General features: G+C 38.9%; 2 protein-coding genes across 3 annotated transcripts; one reads left to right on the forward strand and one right to left on the reverse strand.

Annotated features, from left to right (window-relative positions):
* The first annotated feature begins 342 nt into the window (after window positions 1-342).
* LOC133818346 (uncharacterized) lies at window positions 343-4,008 on the forward strand. Of its 2 annotated transcripts, XM_062251145.1 has the most exons (2): window positions 345-2,292; window positions 3,295-4,008. In XM_062251145.1, exons 1-2 carry the CDS (start codon window positions 512-514, stop codon window positions 3,299-3,301), a joined length of 1,788 nt encoding a protein of 595 aa, XP_062107129.1. In that variant the 5' UTR covers window positions 345-511; the 3' UTR covers window positions 3,302-4,008. The 2 variants fall into 2 exon arrangements, with proteins under 2 accessions (XP_062107130.1, XP_062107129.1); XM_062251146.1 differs by lacking the exon at window positions 3,295-4,008 and having other exon boundaries at window positions 343-2,296.
* Window positions 4,009-4,352: 344 nt separating this feature from the next.
* On the reverse strand, window positions 4,353-10,417 carry LOC133818345 (protein ACTIVITY OF BC1 COMPLEX KINASE 7, chloroplastic). The gene is made up of 18 exons (XM_062251144.1): window positions 10,262-10,417; window positions 9,224-9,830; window positions 8,920-9,063; window positions 8,667-8,792; window positions 8,361-8,448; window positions 7,597-7,690; window positions 7,365-7,458; window positions 7,138-7,192; window positions 6,932-7,023; window positions 6,602-6,772; window positions 6,268-6,324; window positions 6,059-6,142; window positions 5,612-5,696; window positions 5,422-5,483; window positions 5,268-5,342; window positions 5,069-5,173; window positions 4,789-4,930; window positions 4,353-4,692 (listed from the first exon to the last, which is right to left on the reverse strand). Exons 2-18 carry the CDS (start codon window positions 9,803-9,805, stop codon window positions 4,619-4,621), a joined length of 2,130 nt encoding a protein of 709 aa, XP_062107128.1. The 5' UTR covers window positions 9,806-9,830; window positions 10,262-10,417; the 3' UTR covers window positions 4,353-4,618.
* Window positions 10,418-21,657: the final 11,240 nt, after the last annotated feature.

The following is a 21,657-nucleotide window of genomic DNA, read 5'->3' on the forward strand; positions in this document are numbered from 1 at the left end:
GAGAACTTGTCAACGACGTTAGGTCGAAAAACTCAAAGCTTAGTATGAAAACAACTTAGAAAGAACTTGGAGATAAAAAAAGTGCAGAACAACAATGGAGCAAAAACTCGTATATTGCTTAATAGTCTGAGTATAAAATGAATATCCCAATCCCATTGTCAAAGGGGTTAGGTTCTATTTATAGCTCTTGATGATTGAAGACTACTGATGTGTAACTGTTTTTTATATATTCTATAAGTAATATTTTGTTACATATTTTTGTGTACATATCAAAATGAAGAAGAAAATTTGTGTAAAACTACTTAAAAGAGCTAAATTTGTATTATTTTTTAAGGGAGCTAAAAGAGCTAAAGTCTACACAACATCCCGCCTAACCACACCATCTTCCTTAATCTAAAACCCATAAACCCGAAAATCACAGATCGCCGAGTTGCCCCAAAATTTCAAACCCAGAAACCCTAACGTACATAATTATCTCTCCCTTCTCATTCGTCTAAAATTTATCTTCACCATGGATCTCCTTCGAAACTACCAGGACCAAAACGACGACGAATTGGACGATCCAGAGCCCCAAAACCCAAACCCTACTACCTCCAATTCATCGTCCCCTGACTCTTCGCCACCTCGCCTCCTCACCTCCAAGTCCGCCGCCCCCAAGGTCGACGACACCATGCTTGCTCTCACTGTCAGTGGCACCAATGGCCATAAGGCCCTTTCCAAACCTATCGATCCCACTCAGCACGCGGTCGCCTTCAATCCCACCTACGACCAGCTCTGGGCTCCCATCTATGGCCCATCTCACCCTTACGCCAAGGACGGTATCGCTCAAGGTATGCGAAATCACAAGCTGGGCTTCGTCGAGGACGCTTCTATTGAGCCCTTTGTGTTCGACGAACAGTACAATACTTTCCACAAGTATGGCTACGCTGCCGACCCTTCTGCAGCTGCTGGGTACAATTACGTTGGTGATTTTGATGCCCTTCAGAAGAACGACGCCATTTCGGTATACAACATTCCGCAACATGAGCAGAAGAGAAGAAAGATGGAGAAAAAGAAGGAATCGACTGAGAATGAGAATGAGGATGAGGAAGCTGGTGTTGACGTGAGCGAAGTCGAAAACCCTGCGACTGATGCTTGGTTGATGAAGAATAGGAAGAGTCCGTGGGCTGGTAAGAAGGAGGGTCTGCCGTCTGAGTTAACGGAAGAGCAGAAGAAGTACGCCGAAGAATATGCGAAGAAGAAAGGTGAGGAGAAATCTGGTGGAGATAAAGGAGAGGTTGTTGCTGATAAGACCACTTTCCATGGAAAGGAAGAAAAGGATTATCAGGGTAGGTCTTGGATCGCGCCTCCGAAGGATGCGAAGGCCACAAACGATCATTGTTATATACCAAAGAGGTTAGTTCATACTTGGAGTGGACATACCAAGGGTGTTTCTGCTATAAGATTCTTCCCCAAATATGGTCATTTGATTCTGTCTGCTGGGATGGATACCAAGATAAAGATTTGGGATGTTTTTAATACTGGCAAGTGTATGAGAACTTATATGGGCCATTCGAAAGCCGTTCGTGATATTTGTTTTTCAAATGACGGGACTAAGTTTTTGAGTGCCGGTTATGATAAGAATATCAAGTACTGGGACACGGAAACTGGGCAAGTCATATCAACATTCTCAACTGGGAAGGTTCCTTATGTTGTTAAGCTTAACCCGGATGAAGATAAGCAGAATATTTTATTGGCTGGGATGAGTGATAAGAAGATTGTTCAGTGGGATATGAGTACGGGACAGATTACGCAAGAGTATGATCAGCATTTAGGAGCTGTGAATACCATTACATTTGTTGATAATAATCGAAGGTTTGTAACTTCCAGCGATGACAAGTCGCTTCGTGTTTGGGAGTTTGGGATTCCTGTAGTTATCAAGTATATTAGTGAGCCTCATATGCACTCTATGCCATCAATTTCGCTTCACCCGAACTCAAATTGGCTTGCTGCGCAGAGTATGGACAATCAGATTCTTATTTACAGCACTAGGGAGAAGTTTCAGCTTAATAAGAAAAAGAGGTTTGCCGGGCACGTTGTTGCTGGTTACGCTTGCCAAGTCAATTTCTCACCTGATGGACGTTTCGTTATGTCTGGAGATGGGGAGGGTAAATGCTGGTTCTGGGACTGGAAGACTTGCAAAGTATTCAGAACTCTCAAGTGTCATGAGGGTGTATGCATTGGATCTGAGTGGCATCCGTTGGAACAAAGTAAAGTAGCAACATGTGGCTGGGATGGCTTGATCAAGTACTGGTGAGTGAAAAATCCTGCCTTGCACTCTGTGTAATCTATTTTTATAATTGATGATCTATCCATGCATATTGTTGTTTTCTAGTATATTTTATAATATACATTTATTTATATATACTTTTTAGGTGAATTCCTTTGTTTGTGTGCTGGTTCATTTTGTAAATGTTTTAACTTTGTTTGTTGACTCCATCTAAGATACTGCTCTTTAGCGTTGTAAATTTGCTCTGGCGTCTTTTGTTCTCATCGGTGTCATTTTTTCTTGAACTTATACTTCCAAACTATTGGTTTAATATGTCGTTATATGCTACTTTTGGTGATTGGCTTTGTGTTCTGTCTGTGAAGCCACTCTATTAAATTTCTTGATGAGTCTATGTTTAAGTCAGCCTTGGTAGGATCAGTATGTTATTGCAATGTTGCGAGTCTGCAAAATTCTATGTTTAAGTTTCTTGATGAGTCTATGTTTAAGTCAGCCTTGGTAGGATCAGTATGTTATTGCAATGTTGCGAGTCTGCAAAATTCTTCCAGTGTTATTTTATCTGTTGGAATTATTAAGAAGAAATGATAGTGGATGTGTCAAGTTTGAATGTTATGCATCTTATTCCTGTAGATGTTTTCATAGGATCAATCCTGTCTCAAATGGGGTAGCTAGCTTAAATGGTAAAGCATATGGTGTGCTTCCACTAGGTCTAAAGTTCGAATTCCTCCTGGGTACCAACATAATAATTGTTCTAGTTTTATGTTTCTAAAATAATGTGGGATTAGGAGAGAACCCCAATTTCCTAAAAAAAAAACTCTCTTCTGGAAAATCTTGCCGCAAATAAGATCAATCCTATTTCAAACAAATCACGTGTTTGTTTGAGTTTCTTCTATTTGTTGTGCGCATTTAACAACACTTAGCTCAATAATCGGTTTCTTATATCATTTATATAATCTCGGTTAAAAATGTAGTTACTTATCTAGTTTGTAAAGTGGTTATGAATACATTCTGAATTTGTGTGCGTGCAGGGACTAATTGCTTTTCATCTCAATCATGTTCCATCTGAGAATTTGGGAAAGATGCCCAAAATTTGCCCGAAGAAGGCAGACTTGTAGAGTATGCTGCTTGTATCAATTGATGAATCCGTTTGAGAATTTCAGGAAGAGATCCAAAAATGGTCTGCCTTCTTCAGACTCGTATAACATTGCAGAATACAATAATGACCTCTACTGCCGACAACAAAATTTTCTTGCCTATCGAACTCCAGTGGGAAATTAGACTTGTATTAAAATTTCCATAGGATTTTATGCTTTCCATTCTGTAGACTCCGAGAAGTAAAATTAGTTTAAAAGTTGATATTTTTGCCTCTTCAGTTTTTTTCCCTCATCTTTTGTTCTTTATACTTGACCTGCCTGATCTGATTATAGACATTCTACCGGAGGCTGCTCTTGTTTTCTGAACTACAATGGATTTAGAAGCTCAATTTCGGCTGTCATGTTCATGTATTTTATTACTCGTATGTGTAAATATGTTCTAGTGAACGGATGATGGTGACAAACTGAAGTGCTATATTCTAGCAGAGATATCCAAGTCTTTCAGTCAATCTTGATTTATGTCAGTGTACTGATTATCTTTTCCTTCTTTTTTCAAGTCAGCCATCAGCCAATCTTATATTACTATTGACCTGGATTTTTACAGTTTAAATTTTATGTTTTCTGTATTAAAGTTGATGGATTCTTTAATTCAACTGTAATGTATGTTTGGATATTGATTGTGTTGAGGATACATCATTATTGAAGCTTCTCAGCCATAACCTGGCATTAATGTAACCAACTGCAGTAGACAGGTGTCTCTTGTTTATTATGTCCGGCCAAGATTCCCATTACCTATTCCAAAAATTAATAATTTGAAAAGAGGAAGAGAAAGATCCACTGGATTTATGTTCATAAAGTTTGGATTTCATTTCTTCGTGGGGCTCACTTAACAAGTGCTAGAGTTTTATTGTCTCCTAAAAATTGTACTTTCAGTAAGAAGACAGATTATATATTTATTAAAAAAATGAAAGAAACTAAAACGTGCCAGAAACTAAACCCCCATGAATTTTTGTATTATTATCATTATTTTTTTTGGTGTATAAACACTAAGAATATTTCATTTTAGTACAATCCATCAGCTCCCAATTCATTGGAAAGCTTCATCTTCTTCTGTAATCAGTAATCTGTATGAAATTACATGAGTTAAATAAATACAAGTAAAAGAATCGGAACACACACGTATGTATATAATTATGTGGGTGTTTGATGAAGAATCATTATAATAAAATGGATTTGAGTTGCATGGTGAGTGATCATATCATATCATCTTCTCGAATTTATCTAGTTTCTTCACCCGTTGCATGGACCTACCAAACAATGCCAGAAAGACTCCTGCACAATGGGTAAAAAAAATCATCAGGTTTAAGCATGATATCTTCTTCCTCTTTAAGTGTAACTTTGAAAGTGGTTAGAGTGTTAACATGTCACCTGCACCAATGAATGATCCATTTGCAAAAACTTGACTGCCTTGACTGCTCAAAGTCATCCCAAGGTTTAGCAAGGTACCTCCAATGACTGTATATATTGTTGCCATTTGTAGTATTGTTGCCTTTCTCGCTGCTCTCTCCGACTGCAAATTGTGCATGGATTCTTAGTTTTTTCTTCACAAAAATATGTTTACTTTTCAAAGAACACAGATTAACTATCACTAGAAATTTGAACAAATCCTGAAATGAATGATTAGATTTTAAAGAAAGAAAGAAAATACCTCAAGAACCCGAACGCGAAGTTTCAAATCTCCCGAGTCTAGTTGATCCACAAACTCTTCAATTCGTTGAACTCTGTATGGCATGGACATGGTGTAGCTTCTTGCCTGAAAGCATTGTAAATGAATGCTGTTAATACTAATAATGAATCATCAACATGAATGAAACTAAAGCAATGAAGAGTCAAGTTAGATGCAATACATCATCTGCTTGTTTCCTTATTCCCTGTACAAGTTGCGTCCCTGATGGCCGCTTCTGTTTCAAATCTAAAAGCTCCTGTTCATTGAGTATTGTATTAGTGCAAAGGAAAAACTTTTAAGATTATAATTTTATTATTGTTTAGAAAAAGTAGAACCTGGGCATAAGGTGCAGCAATCTTCACAAAGGAAAAATCTGGATCAAGAATGTAGCCTATGCCTATCAAAATCACAACAATAACTCGGTTAATTAGAATGGTATGTCTTCACATCTTTTTTATTCATGTTCAGTGCAGACACAAGCACATTTGATGTGTGTGTGTGTGGAGAGAGAGAGAGAAGATCAACCTTCCAGTGTAGAAAAGGCTCTGATAACGAATGTAAACGTGGATGGAAATCTGAAAGGTTGATCTTGTGCAATTGCAAATAAATCCTGCCATAAGGAAATCAACACTTCAAATCGAAGAACATGTATCCGGTTGTCTAAAGTGAAGCAAAACAGTGATAAACAATTATATAAAGTAGCCAAGAGACGAATTCCTTGATAAAATGATGACAGGTTCTTCTGTGGTTCCATTCTACAATCATGGCTCAACCAGCTGTATTTTACCCCCAAGCCTTTTTTCCAAAAACCAAAAATATTCAAGTTTGGTTTTCTCCTGGTCTCTCACTGAATCTATTCCTCAGCAGAAAAGAAGCATCTAATTGAATACCGTATTGTTGTCATGAATTTTTGTACTTAATACAGTCCAAGTCATATGTTATACTGTGTTCAAGTGTTTTTAATTTTCATACCTCACCAATTGCACTCAAAGTTTGTTGCTGATCTGGTGTCTGACTCAACAAGTTGTCCAAAAAATATTGCACAGATCTTCTTACCTGAAATAGAATCAGAATAACTTGAAGGATGTACCAAACAAGAACTTTGTATATGCATCTCGATGATGCAGTAAGAGCTCCTTTCTTTTTTAAAAAAAGTTGATGGGAACAGGCAAAAGACGTACTGGTGACAGATCTCCGGTCGGCTGGAGTGCTCCAAGATCTATCAGACTCCCCATAACCTGGTAGGTGGCATTAGTCAGGTTAAGTTCAGTGCAAAGCAAGATTACATAGTTCAACTTTTTAGTTAGTGGTTCATACATCTGATTCGTGCAAATTGTTGAATAACATGAAAGGAAATGTCATTACATCAAAACATTGTCTAAATGTGGTGATAACCAATTATAACACTGAAGAGAAAAAAAAAAGAGGGGGGGTTCTCTTTGAAAATGGTTTCAAAGTTCAATCAGTTAGTAAGCGAGGAGAATATCGGACAGGCTTTAAAGAACAGATGAATACCTTCTTTGCATCTTTCTCATAAACAGCATAAAAAAGGTCAAGTAATCTCTCCCTTGTGAATGTTTTGATCTCTCCCATCATACCAAAATCATAGTATATAATTGCTTCATCCAAGTCAATAGCAAGATTTCCAGGGTGAGGATCAGCATGAAAGAAACCCGTTTTTAGGATCTGAATGACAAGTGAATCAGTGGCATATTTGTCTCAGATAAGTTTTGCTTTCCAAATGATAATCTAGTCTAGTAAAAAGAGTAGCGAAAAATAGTTTTAGCCATAAAATAATTCTGAATAATAACAATTAATATGAATCAAAGAGAAAGAATTGATTACCTGAATCAAGTATGCTTCAATTGCATGTGATGAAATTCTGGAACGACTGTAACCCCGCAAATCTAGCAAATTCAGGTCATTTATTTTAATGCCTGCCACCACAGCATTGACATGTTAGTTACCAACATAGAATGAAACGCTAAAGCTTGTAAAATGATAGTTAAACAGTGTTGAAGCAAAACAGATACGTCAGTATAGGATGAAACCTGGTACATACTCCAGGGTCAGCACCTTTGTGGCAGTGTAATCCCAAAAGACCAACTATAAGGAGGAAAACATTTTGTTATTTTAAATTTGAAGCTTGACAGTTCAGAAACAACTGTCTTCTTCCTCCAACAAAATAAAAACTCTTCATATTAAAAATATATGAAAAAAAAACAAGAACAACGATCACTAGATCAGTTCTCTGATAGTTGTATAGAAAGAAACATACAGGTACTCGGACCCACTTTATATTCCGAAAATCTCTGCGAAATCTATCAGCATTTTTTCCTTCATTTATATAATCGATTTCTTGGTACAAAATCCTGCAGTCAATGTAAAGGAATAAAAATACGTACGTGCATGTATGTACTAACTTTTTTTTTATCATTGCATTGTGCGTTAAACCTAAAAGGTAAAGAAAAAAAATTGAAACAGAATGAAACATAAAGGTGACAGCATACGTTGAACATTCTTCATATATACCAATCCAATCTCTACTTGGACCACCAAAAGTTTCACTTCTCTGAAAGTACTCAGCAATTAGCTTCAAATTTCCTGGATGGAAGAGCAGGAAGACATAAGATGCGACTAAAATTGCTGAATTTCAATTAATAACCTCATATGCATATAACAACCACATATTATGTCTATATTTTTATTTTTGAGATCAGAACAATGTTTCACTTACCTAAAAATTGATGGTATCAATTCACATTTAAATTTATCACTTACCAATATCTTGCTTGTGACCGGTTTCTTAATATTATACTATTCCCTCTTGTGGAGGCTACTACATATAAACAAGTCTATCTTATAAAACATGAATTATACTATACACAATGAGTGAATTTGTCAGTTCCACTTCTCATCAATTATATACATTTATGTTATGCTCTTTCCAAAAAAGAATGTATGTTTTACTTATGCGGCAACTAAGCCACTGAGGCTAGCTCAGTGGTGAGGGGAAGAAGGGATAAAGTAGAAGTCTCAGTTTCTAACCTGGGACCTATTTGTTTCAGATTCATCATGTGCACCAAGTGTGCTAGCTATATATAAAAGTTATGCTACAACTTACATAAACTACACTAGAATGAATAGATGCTAAAAGAACAGCAGTCAGGATTGATGAGCAAGACAAGCAACTATAACAGGTACTTATAACTACTAGCAAGCTGAATATCCTTATTCTGGAAAAAATAAAAATAAATAAAAGTACATTGCTTACTTAGATCAATATCGAAAAGTTTCTTGAGACCAGGCCTCTGAACTTTTATAACTACTTTCTCTCCATTATGCAGGATAGCGCGATGGACCTATCTCACATAAAAAAGAATTAATAACTGGAAAAGTGAATCTAGAAAATGGAGAACAGTATGTAACTCATAGCTTCTTTATTCATCATTTAAACATTCCTGCCTTGTGCTTAAGAAATTTAGAGAACATATTGACCATCTATGTTTCTCTAAACATTGCTTTCAAACTAAATTTGGTATCCATCAGAAAATTCAAATATTTCAATCATAACAAGTACCTGACCCAAACTGGCAGCAGCAATAGGTTGGTCCTCAAATTCCTTGAACAATATATGAATGGGAGCTCCCAGTTCGTTCTCAATAAAACGTCTCGCTTTCTCTGGTGAGAAGGCTGGAACTCTATCCTGAATTATATCAAAAGAGAGTTGCAAAAATTCAATAAGAGAAACTCGATTAGTAAGTTGAAGTGTACCAAAACTAACTTCAATCTTAGATGTCATCTGAGGCACTGCAATGGAATCTAATATTTACCTGCAACTTGGCAAGCTCATCCACGAATTCACGTGGGAATAGATCCGACCTTGTTGAAGATAACTGTCCAAGTTTGATAAAAGTAGGTCCAAGCTGCAGCACACGTTCTCGAAGCCATGAGGCAGTCTTTTGCCTTCTGTTTTTCTGAATGAAAAAATTCCCATAAACACTCAAGGCAGACCAAGAAATACAAAGTTGCAACTAGGCTTAGGACAGTAGCACATCTGGGGCAATGGGACACAAAACTCAAACGAGTCAAACATTCAGCAAATGAACATGTACACAAACTAGCCCCAAGACTCACCTGCTTCTCTTCTGTGAAGCCTCCGACATATGCCCATTTCGCATTGTCCAAAAGAAGACGAACACGAAATGAGACTACAAAGGACCAGACATCTATATTCCTCTGCCAGGCGTTGTAGTTCTCATCAGCCCAACTGAAGCCTTCATCTGTGGGCAAAACCCTTGGCATCTCCAATGGTGGAAGTTCTTTAGAGGGTTTTGATTTTGGTGTGTTATTAACAAGGGTTGATATCCTATTGCTTTTAACTAAACTAGCTCCATCAACAACTGCACCATTCACCTTCCCTACTTTATTTTTCACACCATTCACTTTCTCCACTTGCGTTTGTCTTTTCATTACCTCACTTGCTGGTACCATCTTTACAGTTGCTCTTCCATTGACACCAGATTTCGATGGCAATTCAGTCTGTTGCATTTGCACTTGAAACCTTAAATATTGATCAGTACGAGGTAGATTACATCTCTCTCTCCCGTAGTTTGATAACTTTTGAACTGAAACCGAAGTCGAGAAACTAAGACTGTCTTGATTTACCAACTCTGCATTATGGCAACAGTAGCTGTGCGAAGCCAGTACTGTTGCCATTTATTCTACGCAAGTATGCAACCACCTGCCAAAGACAATATTACAAAGCAAGACCCAAATTAACTTTCTCTTCTTAATTTAAGAACATTCAATTTCGATTTAACCAGAAGTAACTGATTTTTTGTAATCTTAAGGACCCTAAACCAAAGATTATAACCAATATAAAAATCTCTGAACATGAGTACTGTTGGAATTGAATGACATATACGAATGCAAACCTTTATAATAATCCCTGAGAACATAAATATACAAAATTTCTCTTCTTCAGAAGAGTGAAGTGAAAAAAGGTTGTCCTTAATCCAGTCTCAAAATATTATTCTTTGACATATTCTTTTCATTTTCTAAGAAACCAATCAACGAAATACCAATAATGAATTATAAATAAAAAAGAAAAACAACAATTTAATCATCTAAGGAACCAAACGAAAGGCCATATGAAAGAAGAAAAAATCTCACTTGGTGAGAAAGATTCAGGCTTGAAACTGCAAGTGGGTCAAAGCTGTATGGAGTTGAGAGAAAGAGAGAGAGGTGTGAAGCTGTGGAGTCAAAATTTAAGTGCGAAAACAAATAGTGATATTTTATAAGCGAGGAAGACGTAACGTGCAATGCGGTGTAACACAAATTCTGGCTTCTTACACTTTCCAACTTACTTTGTATTATTTTCATATAATTATCCATAAAAATAATAGATTGTTTTAGGACACAATAATGTGATGGTTTAGGACATAGACTGGAAATGGGATCTTCAACCACCACCATTCGGTGCCCTTGCTTGGAGTGTTTTTATTTATATATTATATTCATTTTGGAATTTTTTTAGCCTTCAAAACGTACCGTTTTTGTCCCTTTGCCTACGTGGCCATTCTTTAGTGGCTATGCTCTTGCTTGCCTTCCCAGATTAAGATTAACTTCTTGCTTGGTTGAGACATTTTTTGTTTCTAAAATATTTAGATATTTTCTTTTTTGTTACAATTTTCAAGCTTTTTAAGACAAATTTTGATGACTAATGATAGAGACACACAAAAGTTGTATATATTGTTCATACATAATAATATTTAATTATAATCAAATAATTTAAAATTGACATGAACCCAATTAAAAATTATTAGGTGTTTGGTATGGAGGCTTTGTTTGGTTTGGTGAAAATGAGAATATTAAATTTATTTTTAATGATTTGTGAGTTTTTATTTTTAAGTGAGTCATATTTTTTAGCTTGATTTGAGGGTAATTTTAACCACTTTCAACACTTCACATTATCTTAATGTAAACTCTTCTAACTCTACTCTTATAAATTCAAACATCATACCAAACAATACCTAACTGTCTAACATGACTCAACTTTTATAGCAATCTATAATGGGAAAAAGTGTCTTCTTTTTCTTAAGGAATTAAATTTTGAAGTCTAATTTGTCAAAAAAAAAATTTGATTTCTAATTTGTATATAGTTTTTTTTAGGTTAATGTTAGGTTATAGTAGTTTGACTAACTATTTTTTGGCCAATATATATTTATTTAAAAAAAAAACATTATCCACAATATAACATAAGTTATTTAATTGCGTTTTTATTTAGATTGAGGGTATATACTATTTTATTTTGTGTTGTAGTTTGAATAATACTAATTACACATTTATATTTTACCGAATAATACAAAATACCACAATAATATGATTTATTTTTAGTTAAAATTAAATTTAATAAGATAATAATACTTTTCATTTAATTACTCAAAATTATTTTTATAATTTTTTTTTAATAACACATAATTTTCAAAATATATTTAGGGAAAGACTACGATGCAACGACTTTTTTTGCTGCAACGGTGCAACTAGTTTGTATTTTTTACAACTTGATAATTTTTTTCTAATTTTTTTATATAACGATATATATTGTAGTCATTTAAGACATCCTAAAATTTTTCAATAAATTCTTAATAATTTATAGTGCCGAAAATAAAGGTCAAACAGTCTGTTGCACTCGTACTTATTTTTTTTGTATACAGGTGTAAAATTTAATTGTTTGAACTTTATTTTCACTATAAATTATTCAAAATTTCATGAAAATTTAGATGATGTCTTAAATAACTACAATGTACACTATCATATAAAAAAATTATAAAAAAAATTTATTGAGGTATAGAAAATAACTCACCAACTGCGTGCATCGTAGTCTTACCCAATATTTATACTATTTAACCTTTTGAGATAACATTTGTTTTTAAATTGTTTGAATAAATTAATTATTCTTAAAAATAATTAATTTACTTTTTTTAGAAAATAAAATAATGTGCTTAAACAAATAATGAATAAATAACTGTATATTTTAATATTTTATTATGAAAGCATTTTGAACTAATTATTTATTTTTACAAAAATATTTAAATATTTATTTATCTTTATTTTAAAATAATTAATTTCTTCAAAAGGTGAAATAATAAATATATTTTTGAAATATATTTTAAGATTTCAAGAAAATATAAAAGAACTAAGTAAATAAATAGAATGCATTGTTATTTTATTATTATTATTAATTTTAACTAAAAATGAGTTTTTTTAATTAAATTGTGTTTAAATGAGTTTTTTTTTTCTTGTAGTATATAATACTATTTTTTTTTTGTCGGGAAAATATTTAATACTATTAAAACTAGGTAAGCGAATAAATATTTAAGCAAAGATATAGATGTAAAATATATAATTTTGTTATGGTCAACCATCATATTCGTTTATTTTTCTTCCACTCTGTATATCACATAAGTAATTATAATAATTGTGACGGGGTATATTTATGTAATTATTTTTCTTGTGGTCCATACATATACTATCAATTAAGAAAATCACCCCCTAGAATTATGGTATGGATGTCGTGGCCAGCTATTTATCAATCTTTCTTCATTCTTACTTAAGTAATTATTATCTTTACATTCTTATACATTTAATCCTTAATTTTTTTTTTCAATCAAACTTCTCAATCCACGAATCTAAGATCTTCATTTATTGTGATTGTTAACTACCAATGAAATACACGTGTCTATAATTTATTGGGCCACATATTAAATACCAATGCTACATCATAATTTTTTTTAATTATTTTAAATTAAAAAAAAATCATTTTGATTTAAAATATATTAATTAAAATTAAAAGAATTACTTAAAAAATATTACAAACTAAAAATATATATTGAAAACAAAAAAAATTAATATTAATTATAAATCTGAAATAAAATTAAAAACTAAATCCTAAATTTTCTCTCTTTCTTCCGTTCTTCTTGTAACATCCCAAATTTCCTAATAGGGTTTAGTGTCTGGATTAGGGGGCCGGGAGGCAATAATTGAGTTATTATGTGAATTATATTATAATATAATCATGCTTGTATGTTAGAGATATTAAATATGTGTTTGTGTGATTGAGACCACATTATTATGTGGATATATTTGGGTTACTCGGCGAGAGGCGATCCCGATGAGCAAGTTAGTGGGAAAGTCACAACGGGGTCTTAATACCCAGTTCAGGGTGAGCCTAGGGGTATTCTAGTAATTTAGTACATTACCGGGAATTAGTGGGTAATGGGAATTTATTGGTAATTGTGTGAGAATCTTGGAAGTAGTGGGAATAATAGGATGCAAATTGTGAATAGTGGGATTTAAGGCAAAGGACAAAATTGCCCTTGTGAGCACTTGTTGAATAGGCTCAAGGCAAGGGGTAAATTAGTCAATTCCACTTGGGGTTTAGGACTTGGTTAGCTGAATTATGTTGAGAAGGTTTGAGAAATTACAGGGAATTAAAAAGAAAAGACTTCAGCAACCCTCTCTTTCTCTCTTACGTTCTCTTTATGCTCCATGGGGGTTTGAGTAGTTTTTGGAAAATTGAAGAGGAAAGCTTGGGAAATCAAGGTATTAGGCTTGGAGAAAAACAGAGGCTAGGCTCAAGTGTTTCATCACAGCTGAGGTAAGAATTCTGAACTGAAATTATTTGGTTAGTTTGCTGAATATTTAGAGTAAGGATGTCTATGCATGCTTGGTAATTGAGAGGTTGGGTTTGGTAAGTTTGATGAGCTTTACTGTGATAATTAGTTGAGTTTTATTGGTGAGTATATATGTTGTGGGAATTGAATTGGAGGTGTGGGACGGATTTGGTTAAGTTTTGGCTGGGTTCGGTTGAAGAAAAACCCAGAAATTTCTGGGTTCATGGGGGTGCGCCGCGGCTCTTTTATGGTGAGTCGCGACCTGCGAAGGGAATTTCAAGCCAGCAGGGCTCGGAGGCAGGGGCGGGCCGCGGCGCACGTTGGATTCCAAGGAGGCCAAGCCTCTGGATTTAGAGGCGGGCCGCGGCTCGGATGTGAGGGGCCACGACCCTTAAGGGGAATTTTGGCTTAAATGGGATTTTTAGATTGGGAACCTAACCATTTGGGCTCGGGATCGATTCTACTCCCTTGCTAAGTGGAATTCGATGTCCCGGATGCTACGATTTGGTCTGGAAGCTTTTATCTACCTGTTGTTGATGGAATTTCCTTATTACAATTGTGACTAGGTTTACACTAAAGGCTTGAATCGGGGATCGTACACAAAGGGGCCATCGTTAGTAACTCGAATACGGACCAAGGGTAAGAAAATTGCACATGTTATGTGAATGCGGATTAAAGCTTAGTCAAGGTGATGAACATGATTATAATTATGCTTGTGAATATCATATTAGGTACATTGTAACGTGCATAATTATGATTATGCTTATGACTGCTATGTGAATGTATTATGATGCATTGTGATTGTTGATAAGTATGCTATATGAAACATGTGACTGTCTGTTATGACTGTGAAGCTTAGTTTATAAACTAGGGTATTATTAGGGTGTTAAGTGGGGATCAACTTATTAGTTGAGAATATAATGGACTCATGGCGACTCGCCTTATTAGTTGAGAATCCCATGGCTTCAGCTTATAAGTTGGAGGCACGTGGTGGCTTGACTTATAAGTCAAGGGCTTAAAGAACTTAGTTTATAAGCTAAGATTGGCATAATGCACGTGGAGTGCAGGCCACCATGGCTGGGCCACCCTGGGAGTGCGACATGCACTTGACTGGCTCAGATGCCAACAACTTGAAAGAAAGTGCAACATGCACTTGTGGGACTCTATGGTCTCCATTTGGGTTTGATGAATGTACTGGCTTCAGTTATTACTGTTTGACGGTTGTTTTATTCCGTGAATTGTTGATTATGTTTTCTTGCTGAGTCTTCTGGCTCACAGGTGCTTTGTGGTGTAGGTAAAGGTAAGGAGAAGCTCAACCAGCCATGAGTCGGAGGGCATTAGCAGTGGTATGTACATATGCAGTCCGCTCGACCACCACGACCGAGATGCTCAGAGGAACTAGGGTTAAACCCAGCCTTTGCAGCCTAGGTCGGCTTATTGTGTAATCTGAGTATTGTAATTAGTTTTTAAACTGGTGTTTTTGGGATCCCATGTAAAGAACTTGTTTTTAACTTAATGGAAATGTTTATGAGATGATCAAAAGTTTTAATACCCAAACCTTAGTGGCTTAATCACATGTTTAGTCCAAATGACTTGTTAGCAAGTCCAGCACTGGTTTTAAAACACACCTGGTAATGGACCCTGATTAGCAGGGCGTTACACTTCTTCTTTCATTCCTCCTCTTCTTCTTCTTCTTCTTCTTCTTCTTCTTCTTCTTCTTGCAACTTCTCCATTCACAATCCTTTGCCCTGTCTCGCACAACCCAATGCAGCTCAGTCCCAACCCCGACTCTCTTATTTCCTTCTTCTTCTTCCCCTTCTTCTTGCAACTTCTCCATTCGCAGGGCTGGGCTGATGAAGAACCCGACCCTATGAGGTTTCAAAATAGTCACAGTGAGAGAAAAGAGGGGCGGCGATTTTCTTTTTCGAGCTCTTGGAACTGGGTTGCGGTTGGCGGAGCTGGGTGGTGTGATAGGACAGGCAACTGGGCTGCGTGGTGGTTGTGGAGCTGAGGGCAGCAAAGATGGTGGCTCGGAGGGCAGCTGGGTTGCATGGGTGGAGTCGCGCTAGACTGTTGAGATTGGTTAAATATAATGGTTAAAATGTTTACGCGTTGAAGGTGCAAAACACTTAACGGTTTTCACTTAAAGAGAAGTGAAAACATGAGATTGTGTAGAAGGCATCTAAAAATGACTTCTATGGGTCTAAAGTGATACAATGAGGTATCCAACACATTCCCAAAAAGTTTGGTAGCATTTGGAACAATTTTAGGACCATTGGAGGGGTCCAAATCAGAGGGGGTCGCGATGCGTGCCCCCCCAAGTGGCATAGCATCACCAAAATGCAAAGGGCTTCAAAAGCCCTAGCAGGCGATGCATAACCTGCTAGTAGGCGACGTATCGCCTGGGTGGTCTTTTAGTGCGATACAGTTTACGTAAAATGCTCCAAATGGTGTGTTTTAAATGCTCTAATTCTATTGGTTAGAATAATGATGATGTATATACTATATATATGGGTTATTAGAGTTGAAAAGCCTTGATCACACTTTTCAACTCTCTCTCTATCTTTCTAAAGACCAAAGTTTTCTCCAAGAAACTCATCAAGCTTTGCTTGACTTGCATGAGTTTTAAAGGCTTGTTAAACCTCAAACCTCATTCTACTCAGTTGAAGCTACAAGCAATAAGGGAAGACTTGGAATATAGATTTCGGACAACAATATTCTTATTGTGTATAAGTCTTATAAGTTTCCCAAGTTTGAAGATTCAAGTTGCTCTAAATACAAATGTTGTATCTCTCTAACCCTAATCTTGTATTGTGTCATTCTATTATGTTTTTATTGTTAGTATTGATGATTAAATGTTTCTAAGTTCATCTAATCATCATTTAATCAATTAGTTTCTTATATTCAAGATTAACACTCATATCATGAACATGTTTATTTGATTATCAAGAATTACATTCATACTTTGAATTTGGATCTTGATTAACATCTAGGGTTTGGAATATTGCATCATTTCTGTTGACCCTGATTTTGGTCAACTGAAACGGAGTCAAAATTGCTTGATGTGGACAGAAATGTTGAGATGAGAATAATGACAAAAACAGTAAAGCACACAAGAATTTATAGTGGTTCGGCCCCAGAATCTGGTAATAACCTACGCCCACTTGAGTTGTTATTGATATAATATTTCAAATGAGTGATCAAAGAACTAGGGTTCAATGAGTTTCACCAACCTCTGAAGAACAAAACAATATATAAAATATGATAGCTCTAATACACTCGTAAAACTCTAATCCCAAATAATTAGAAAGCCCAAAGTCCCTTCCTTGAGCTATCTTTCTCTATTTATAGGCTCAAGGAAGATTACATTAATTTGTTACTGTTGACGCGGTTCTTCGCCAACAGGTAATTAAGAAAATAAGAGGAAGGGATTAGTGCTTAACTATGAACCGAAATAGATGAATGATCTTTTAATGGACTGGTGACACAATTACGTTTTTTAGGTGGTTCAAAGGTTAAAATCCTTCTACTCCACCAGCCAATATTATTGCTATATGCTTGGTATTCTTTACAGGGTATTTCATTGCACAATAGAATCCAACCATTTGCAACTCCCAGGGTCTCCATATTTATAGGAGAGGGCACCTGGGAGTTGATAAGGGGGGTCATCCCGTGACCTTCTTACCTATCATGTCATTTCTGTGACATTCATGATTAATTCCTAAAACCTGACACATGAAGTGTGGTCTAATCAATAGTAAAGGGGGATAATGGGCCGCACGGCCCAACCCAATCGTGGGTGCCTGAATACGCACGTTCATGCTGCGTGTACGAGAAGTCAGGGATATATCAGACACGTGATGTCTGATATATGCATGTTTACCTTGTGTGGTTGACTTTATAAAAGGTCATAGCCTCCAACTCCAACTCCAGCTCGTACCACGAGCTGGATACCTCCTTGACCTGTGGCCTTCACAGTCTTGACTCGGTCCTTAAGTAATCTTGGCGAACCTTCGGATACCCCGAGCTAACGAGGTAGGATCTGACGACAACAGCTCTGGTCATGGGGGATCCACGTGGCTGATATAATTTAGGCCGTATCTCAGCTCGCTAATAACCCGTTGGAAAATCAGGGCGTACATTTGCCCCCCAAGCCCCTGCTCGTGGTACACGACGTCGTGTAGGGCCACAGTAGGGGCTTTTAGGCTTCTCCATGAACTCTCCACATTCCACCTTTTACGCAGGTGCCGAATACGTGGAACATCGTGGTTGGTGACGGTACGTCTTCCGAGAACCGCATTAAATGGCCTAGCCTATACTCAGCCGTCGTTTCGCCTTTCGAGTGGAGAGCCTTGGATCCCACATTAGGGCAATCCAACGGCCCTCCTCACGTGGCCTTTCATGTATATAAAAGGGGTGGCCACCTTACGCATGGGCCACCCGTTCATTTGAAAATTTTCAGAATTTTCTTTCTTCTTCTCTCTTCTCACCCTTAAAAAACCCTCTTTTTCTCCCGGCTACCGTTTACACTCCAGAAGTTCAGGTGCAAGGGCTCCCTTGAAGCTTTGGTATCAACTACTCCGACGAGGTCCCAATCCAGACGGCCCCTTCATCCTCTTCTCAACCAAAACACTCTGTAAGTCTCCTGACTATGCATGTTTTGAATTTCTTTTTCACTGTAGCCTAGGTAAATAATTCCTGTAGCTGCATGCAAGGTTCCGTTGGTTTTTTGTGGGTATGAAGGGAGAAAGCCTTTAGGTTAGGATATCGCTTGTAGTAGAAAACCATTTAGGAGCATGGTTTATAGGGTGCATTTTCTGGGGAAATTTTCTGGGTAGGATTTTTGGTATGCTTGTTTAAAATATCCAGTACTTTGGGTGCAAAACCGGGTAGCTTAGGGGACACGCTTCACAGGCAGTTTTGCACTTCTTGCCTACTGAAACTTTCTTTCTAAGGAAAATTTCTATCCTGACCCTCCTGACACACGAATTCCGAGTAATCGGGGATCTGTTGGGAGCACAGGCGCGTGTTCATAGAACCGCGTGGTCTCACTCTCCACGGGCTGAGATTACCTCAGCTCGTGCAAAGGAAACACCCCTTTTGATTCTCCCTTATGCTTAGGTCGCCTTTTCTGAAAATTTCTTCTTTTGTACGCTAGGCGACCAGATGGGACCCAAGAAGAACGCTCCAAAGAGGATCGTAGGCAGCTCGTCCTCCCAACAATCCAAGGGAAAAGAAGTGATGACAGACTCCCCAATTCCTGTCTTCGGGCCGGCCGTGGAGCAGGAGCTCGAGGTGGCGCCCGATGCTTTCTTCGAGGCCGAGAGGATCATCTCGAAGATCACTGACCAGGGGAAAGTGAATAAGATATTCCTTTCCCACACATCGAACTAGGGAGGGGCGCCCTGATCGCCCGAACTCCCGCAGAAGGTGAGCGGAGCTGCGCGCCGCTCGACGAGGAGTTCGCGGCCTGGAGCGATGAGCACTTCAAGGTTGGGGCTTTCCTCCCGCCGGATCAATACTTCTCTGACTTCCTCGACTATGTGAGGTTGGCTCCTTTCCAGCTCCCCCCCAACTCCTATCGTTTGTTGGCGGGATTGAGATATCTGTTCTTGAAACAGGACTGGGAGGTCCCCACTCCGGCAGATATCTTATATTTTTTCTGCCTCAAGGCCAGCCCGGAGCAACGGGGGTGAGGCGACGGGTTCTATTACTTAACCCGGTTTCCAAATACGGATGCGGTTATCGAGCTGCCCAGCCACCCCAACGACTTCAAAGACAGTTCTTTATGTCCAAGGGGTTTCGCAACTGCGAGCTGCACTACTTCAACCGTCCTCGTAAGTATCTTTCATCCTTAGCTCGTAAGTTAAGTATCGGCTAGCTCCCCCCTGTATCCATTTCTGACTTAGAATAATTCTGCAGCCATCTTCGCGAGGACAGAAAAGTCTGTGATCCTCAGGAGCCAGTACGAGACACTGGCGGGCTTGCCCCCAGTGAAAAGGACTATCGCCAGCTCGTGACAGACAAGACGATGATGACCTGCAAGCTGATCTCCCCAGGCCAGACTTTGAATCTGAGGAGACCCCGGGAGCCTCCCCCAGCTCGCGAGATGAGGCCCATCCCCGAGGAGGAGGCTGCGGCGGGCGAGGACGAGGAGGACGAGGTGCCTCTCGTGAGGAGGAAGCGGGCGCTGGAGGTCACCCAAAGGACGGACGAGGAGAGGATCCGGTCCGGAGCAACTGCAGGTCCCTCCGACCAAGGTAACCCATATCTGTTTAGGAACTTAGATAGGGCCACTGCAGACCCCCGGCTAGCTAGGTTCAATCCCAAACAGCTCATCCAACGCCATCGAAGTGATCCAGACCTTGATATAACCCTACTCCATTGTGTCGACCGGCTCATGTTGGATTACAAAAGTAGTCGCCCTAGGGGTACCATAGTCGTAGACAACACCCTAGCCTTTAGGTCGGCCTTATTTGAGGAGTATGGGACCAACCTTCGGTCATGGCCATCACTCCGGGAGGGTACCGTAGCTCGAGGTCTTAGGCAGTATGTAGAAGAGTCTAGTCCTGAGCCAAATTCGGACCCAGAGCCCGAGCCAGCTCGCGTAATCATTGACTTAGATTCCCCAGCAGAAGCTCCGGGGCCGATGGTCGTGACCATAGATTCCTCTCCTAGCTCGGGGGGTAGGATCCTTTACGATATATGTATTTTGGATTTTTTTCCTCCTTATCTTTGTTGTTTTTGCATAAATGCTAACTTGTGTACTAACAATATCTTTGTTTTGACAGAAGAGATGTCTCAGCTCGGAAACCTACGAGCTAAGTTCACTGGAGGGAACTCCTCCGCTGGGGCTTCCGGGCCCATGGTGAAGAAGCTCCGGATGACCAAGAAGGCCATCGGGACAACATCCAAATCCCCCACCAAGGGGAAGGATCAGAGCCCTGCTGCCCAGGCCAAGGTACCTCCGCCTCCGCCAGTGGAGAAGATGCCCCCGCCCCCTCCACGAGTTCTGTCCCCTGCTCAGGACATGGAGGCAGAGGCCGGGACTATGATGGCTATAGTCTCGGAGGTGCGCATCCCCGTGGATCCTCGGGCCTTGGAGAAGATTCCTGACGTCTTCCAGGGGACGGTGTATGAGACGGCGAGCTACGCCGTCGACCACTTCTACCGCGCCATCGAGAAAGACCTGCAGGCTATCGAAACACGGAGCCCGGAGAATGTAATGGATTCTTCATTGGGAATGGCTCTGACAGTAAGCTGACTTTAACCTTTTATGATCTTTGAGTACCATGCCTTGCCATGTTTTTCTCTTTTCTTTCTCTTTTTTTTTTTTACCTAAGGCAGTTGCCTCTTTGTTTTTGTAGAGTGTCTTGGCCCTTCACCGGAGCATATCCAGGTCCAAGGCCCGGCTCAAGGACATGAGGGGCGAGAATCAAACGATTTTGGCCGCCCATCAAACTGCTCTGGCCTCCTTGCAGACGGCCCAACAGAAGGAAAAAGAAGCCACGGATGCCCTGGCGGCTGCGCGGGCTCAGCTGGAGGTAGCCCGTCCTAAACTTCAAGAGACCGAGGCCGCCCTTGCCGCCGCACTGGCTAAGCTAAATTCGGCGAAGACTGGGGCCGAGGATGCTAAGGTCGCCCTGGAAACGGAGAAAGCAGCTTCCAGCTCCGCCATGGAGGACATGCTCTATCATTGCTGGGTCTTCAACTCAGACGGCGACTTCTCCTTCTTAGGAGCGGACTGGGAGGTCCTTCGGGAAGGATTCAAAGCCCGCCTCCAGTAAGAGGCACCTTCTGAGACCGGGGAAGCCTCCGCAGCGGCCGAGCAGGAGGGAGAGACGGTGACCTCCACCGAGCAGCCCGGAGGGGCCTAGAGCCTTTCCTTCTTTT

The sequence above is a fragment of the Humulus lupulus genome, chromosome 2, assembly GCF_963169125.1.
Source record: "Humulus lupulus chromosome 2, drHumLupu1.1, whole genome shotgun sequence".
Taxonomy (NCBI): domain Eukaryota; kingdom Viridiplantae; phylum Streptophyta; class Magnoliopsida; order Rosales; family Cannabaceae; genus Humulus; species Humulus lupulus.

Excerpts from the sequence above, each read along its gene's own strand:
- LOC133818345 (XM_062251144.1), bottom strand. The coding sequence starts at position 9,805 with ATGGCAACAGTACTGGCTTCGCACAGCTACTGTTGCCATAATGCAGAG. Across the intron at positions 7,691-8,360 it reads ACTTTTCGATATTGATCTAA|GAAATTTGAAGCTAATTGCT; the intron begins GTAAGCAATGTA and ends TCTTCCATCCAG. Across the intron at positions 5,174-5,267 it reads TAAGGAAACAAGCAGATGAT|GCAAGAAGCTACACCATGTC; the intron begins GTATTGCATCTA and ends CAATGCTTTCAG.
- LOC133818346 (XM_062251145.1), top strand. The coding sequence starts at position 512 with ATGGATCTCCTTCGAAACTACCAGGACCAAAACGACGACGAATTGGAC.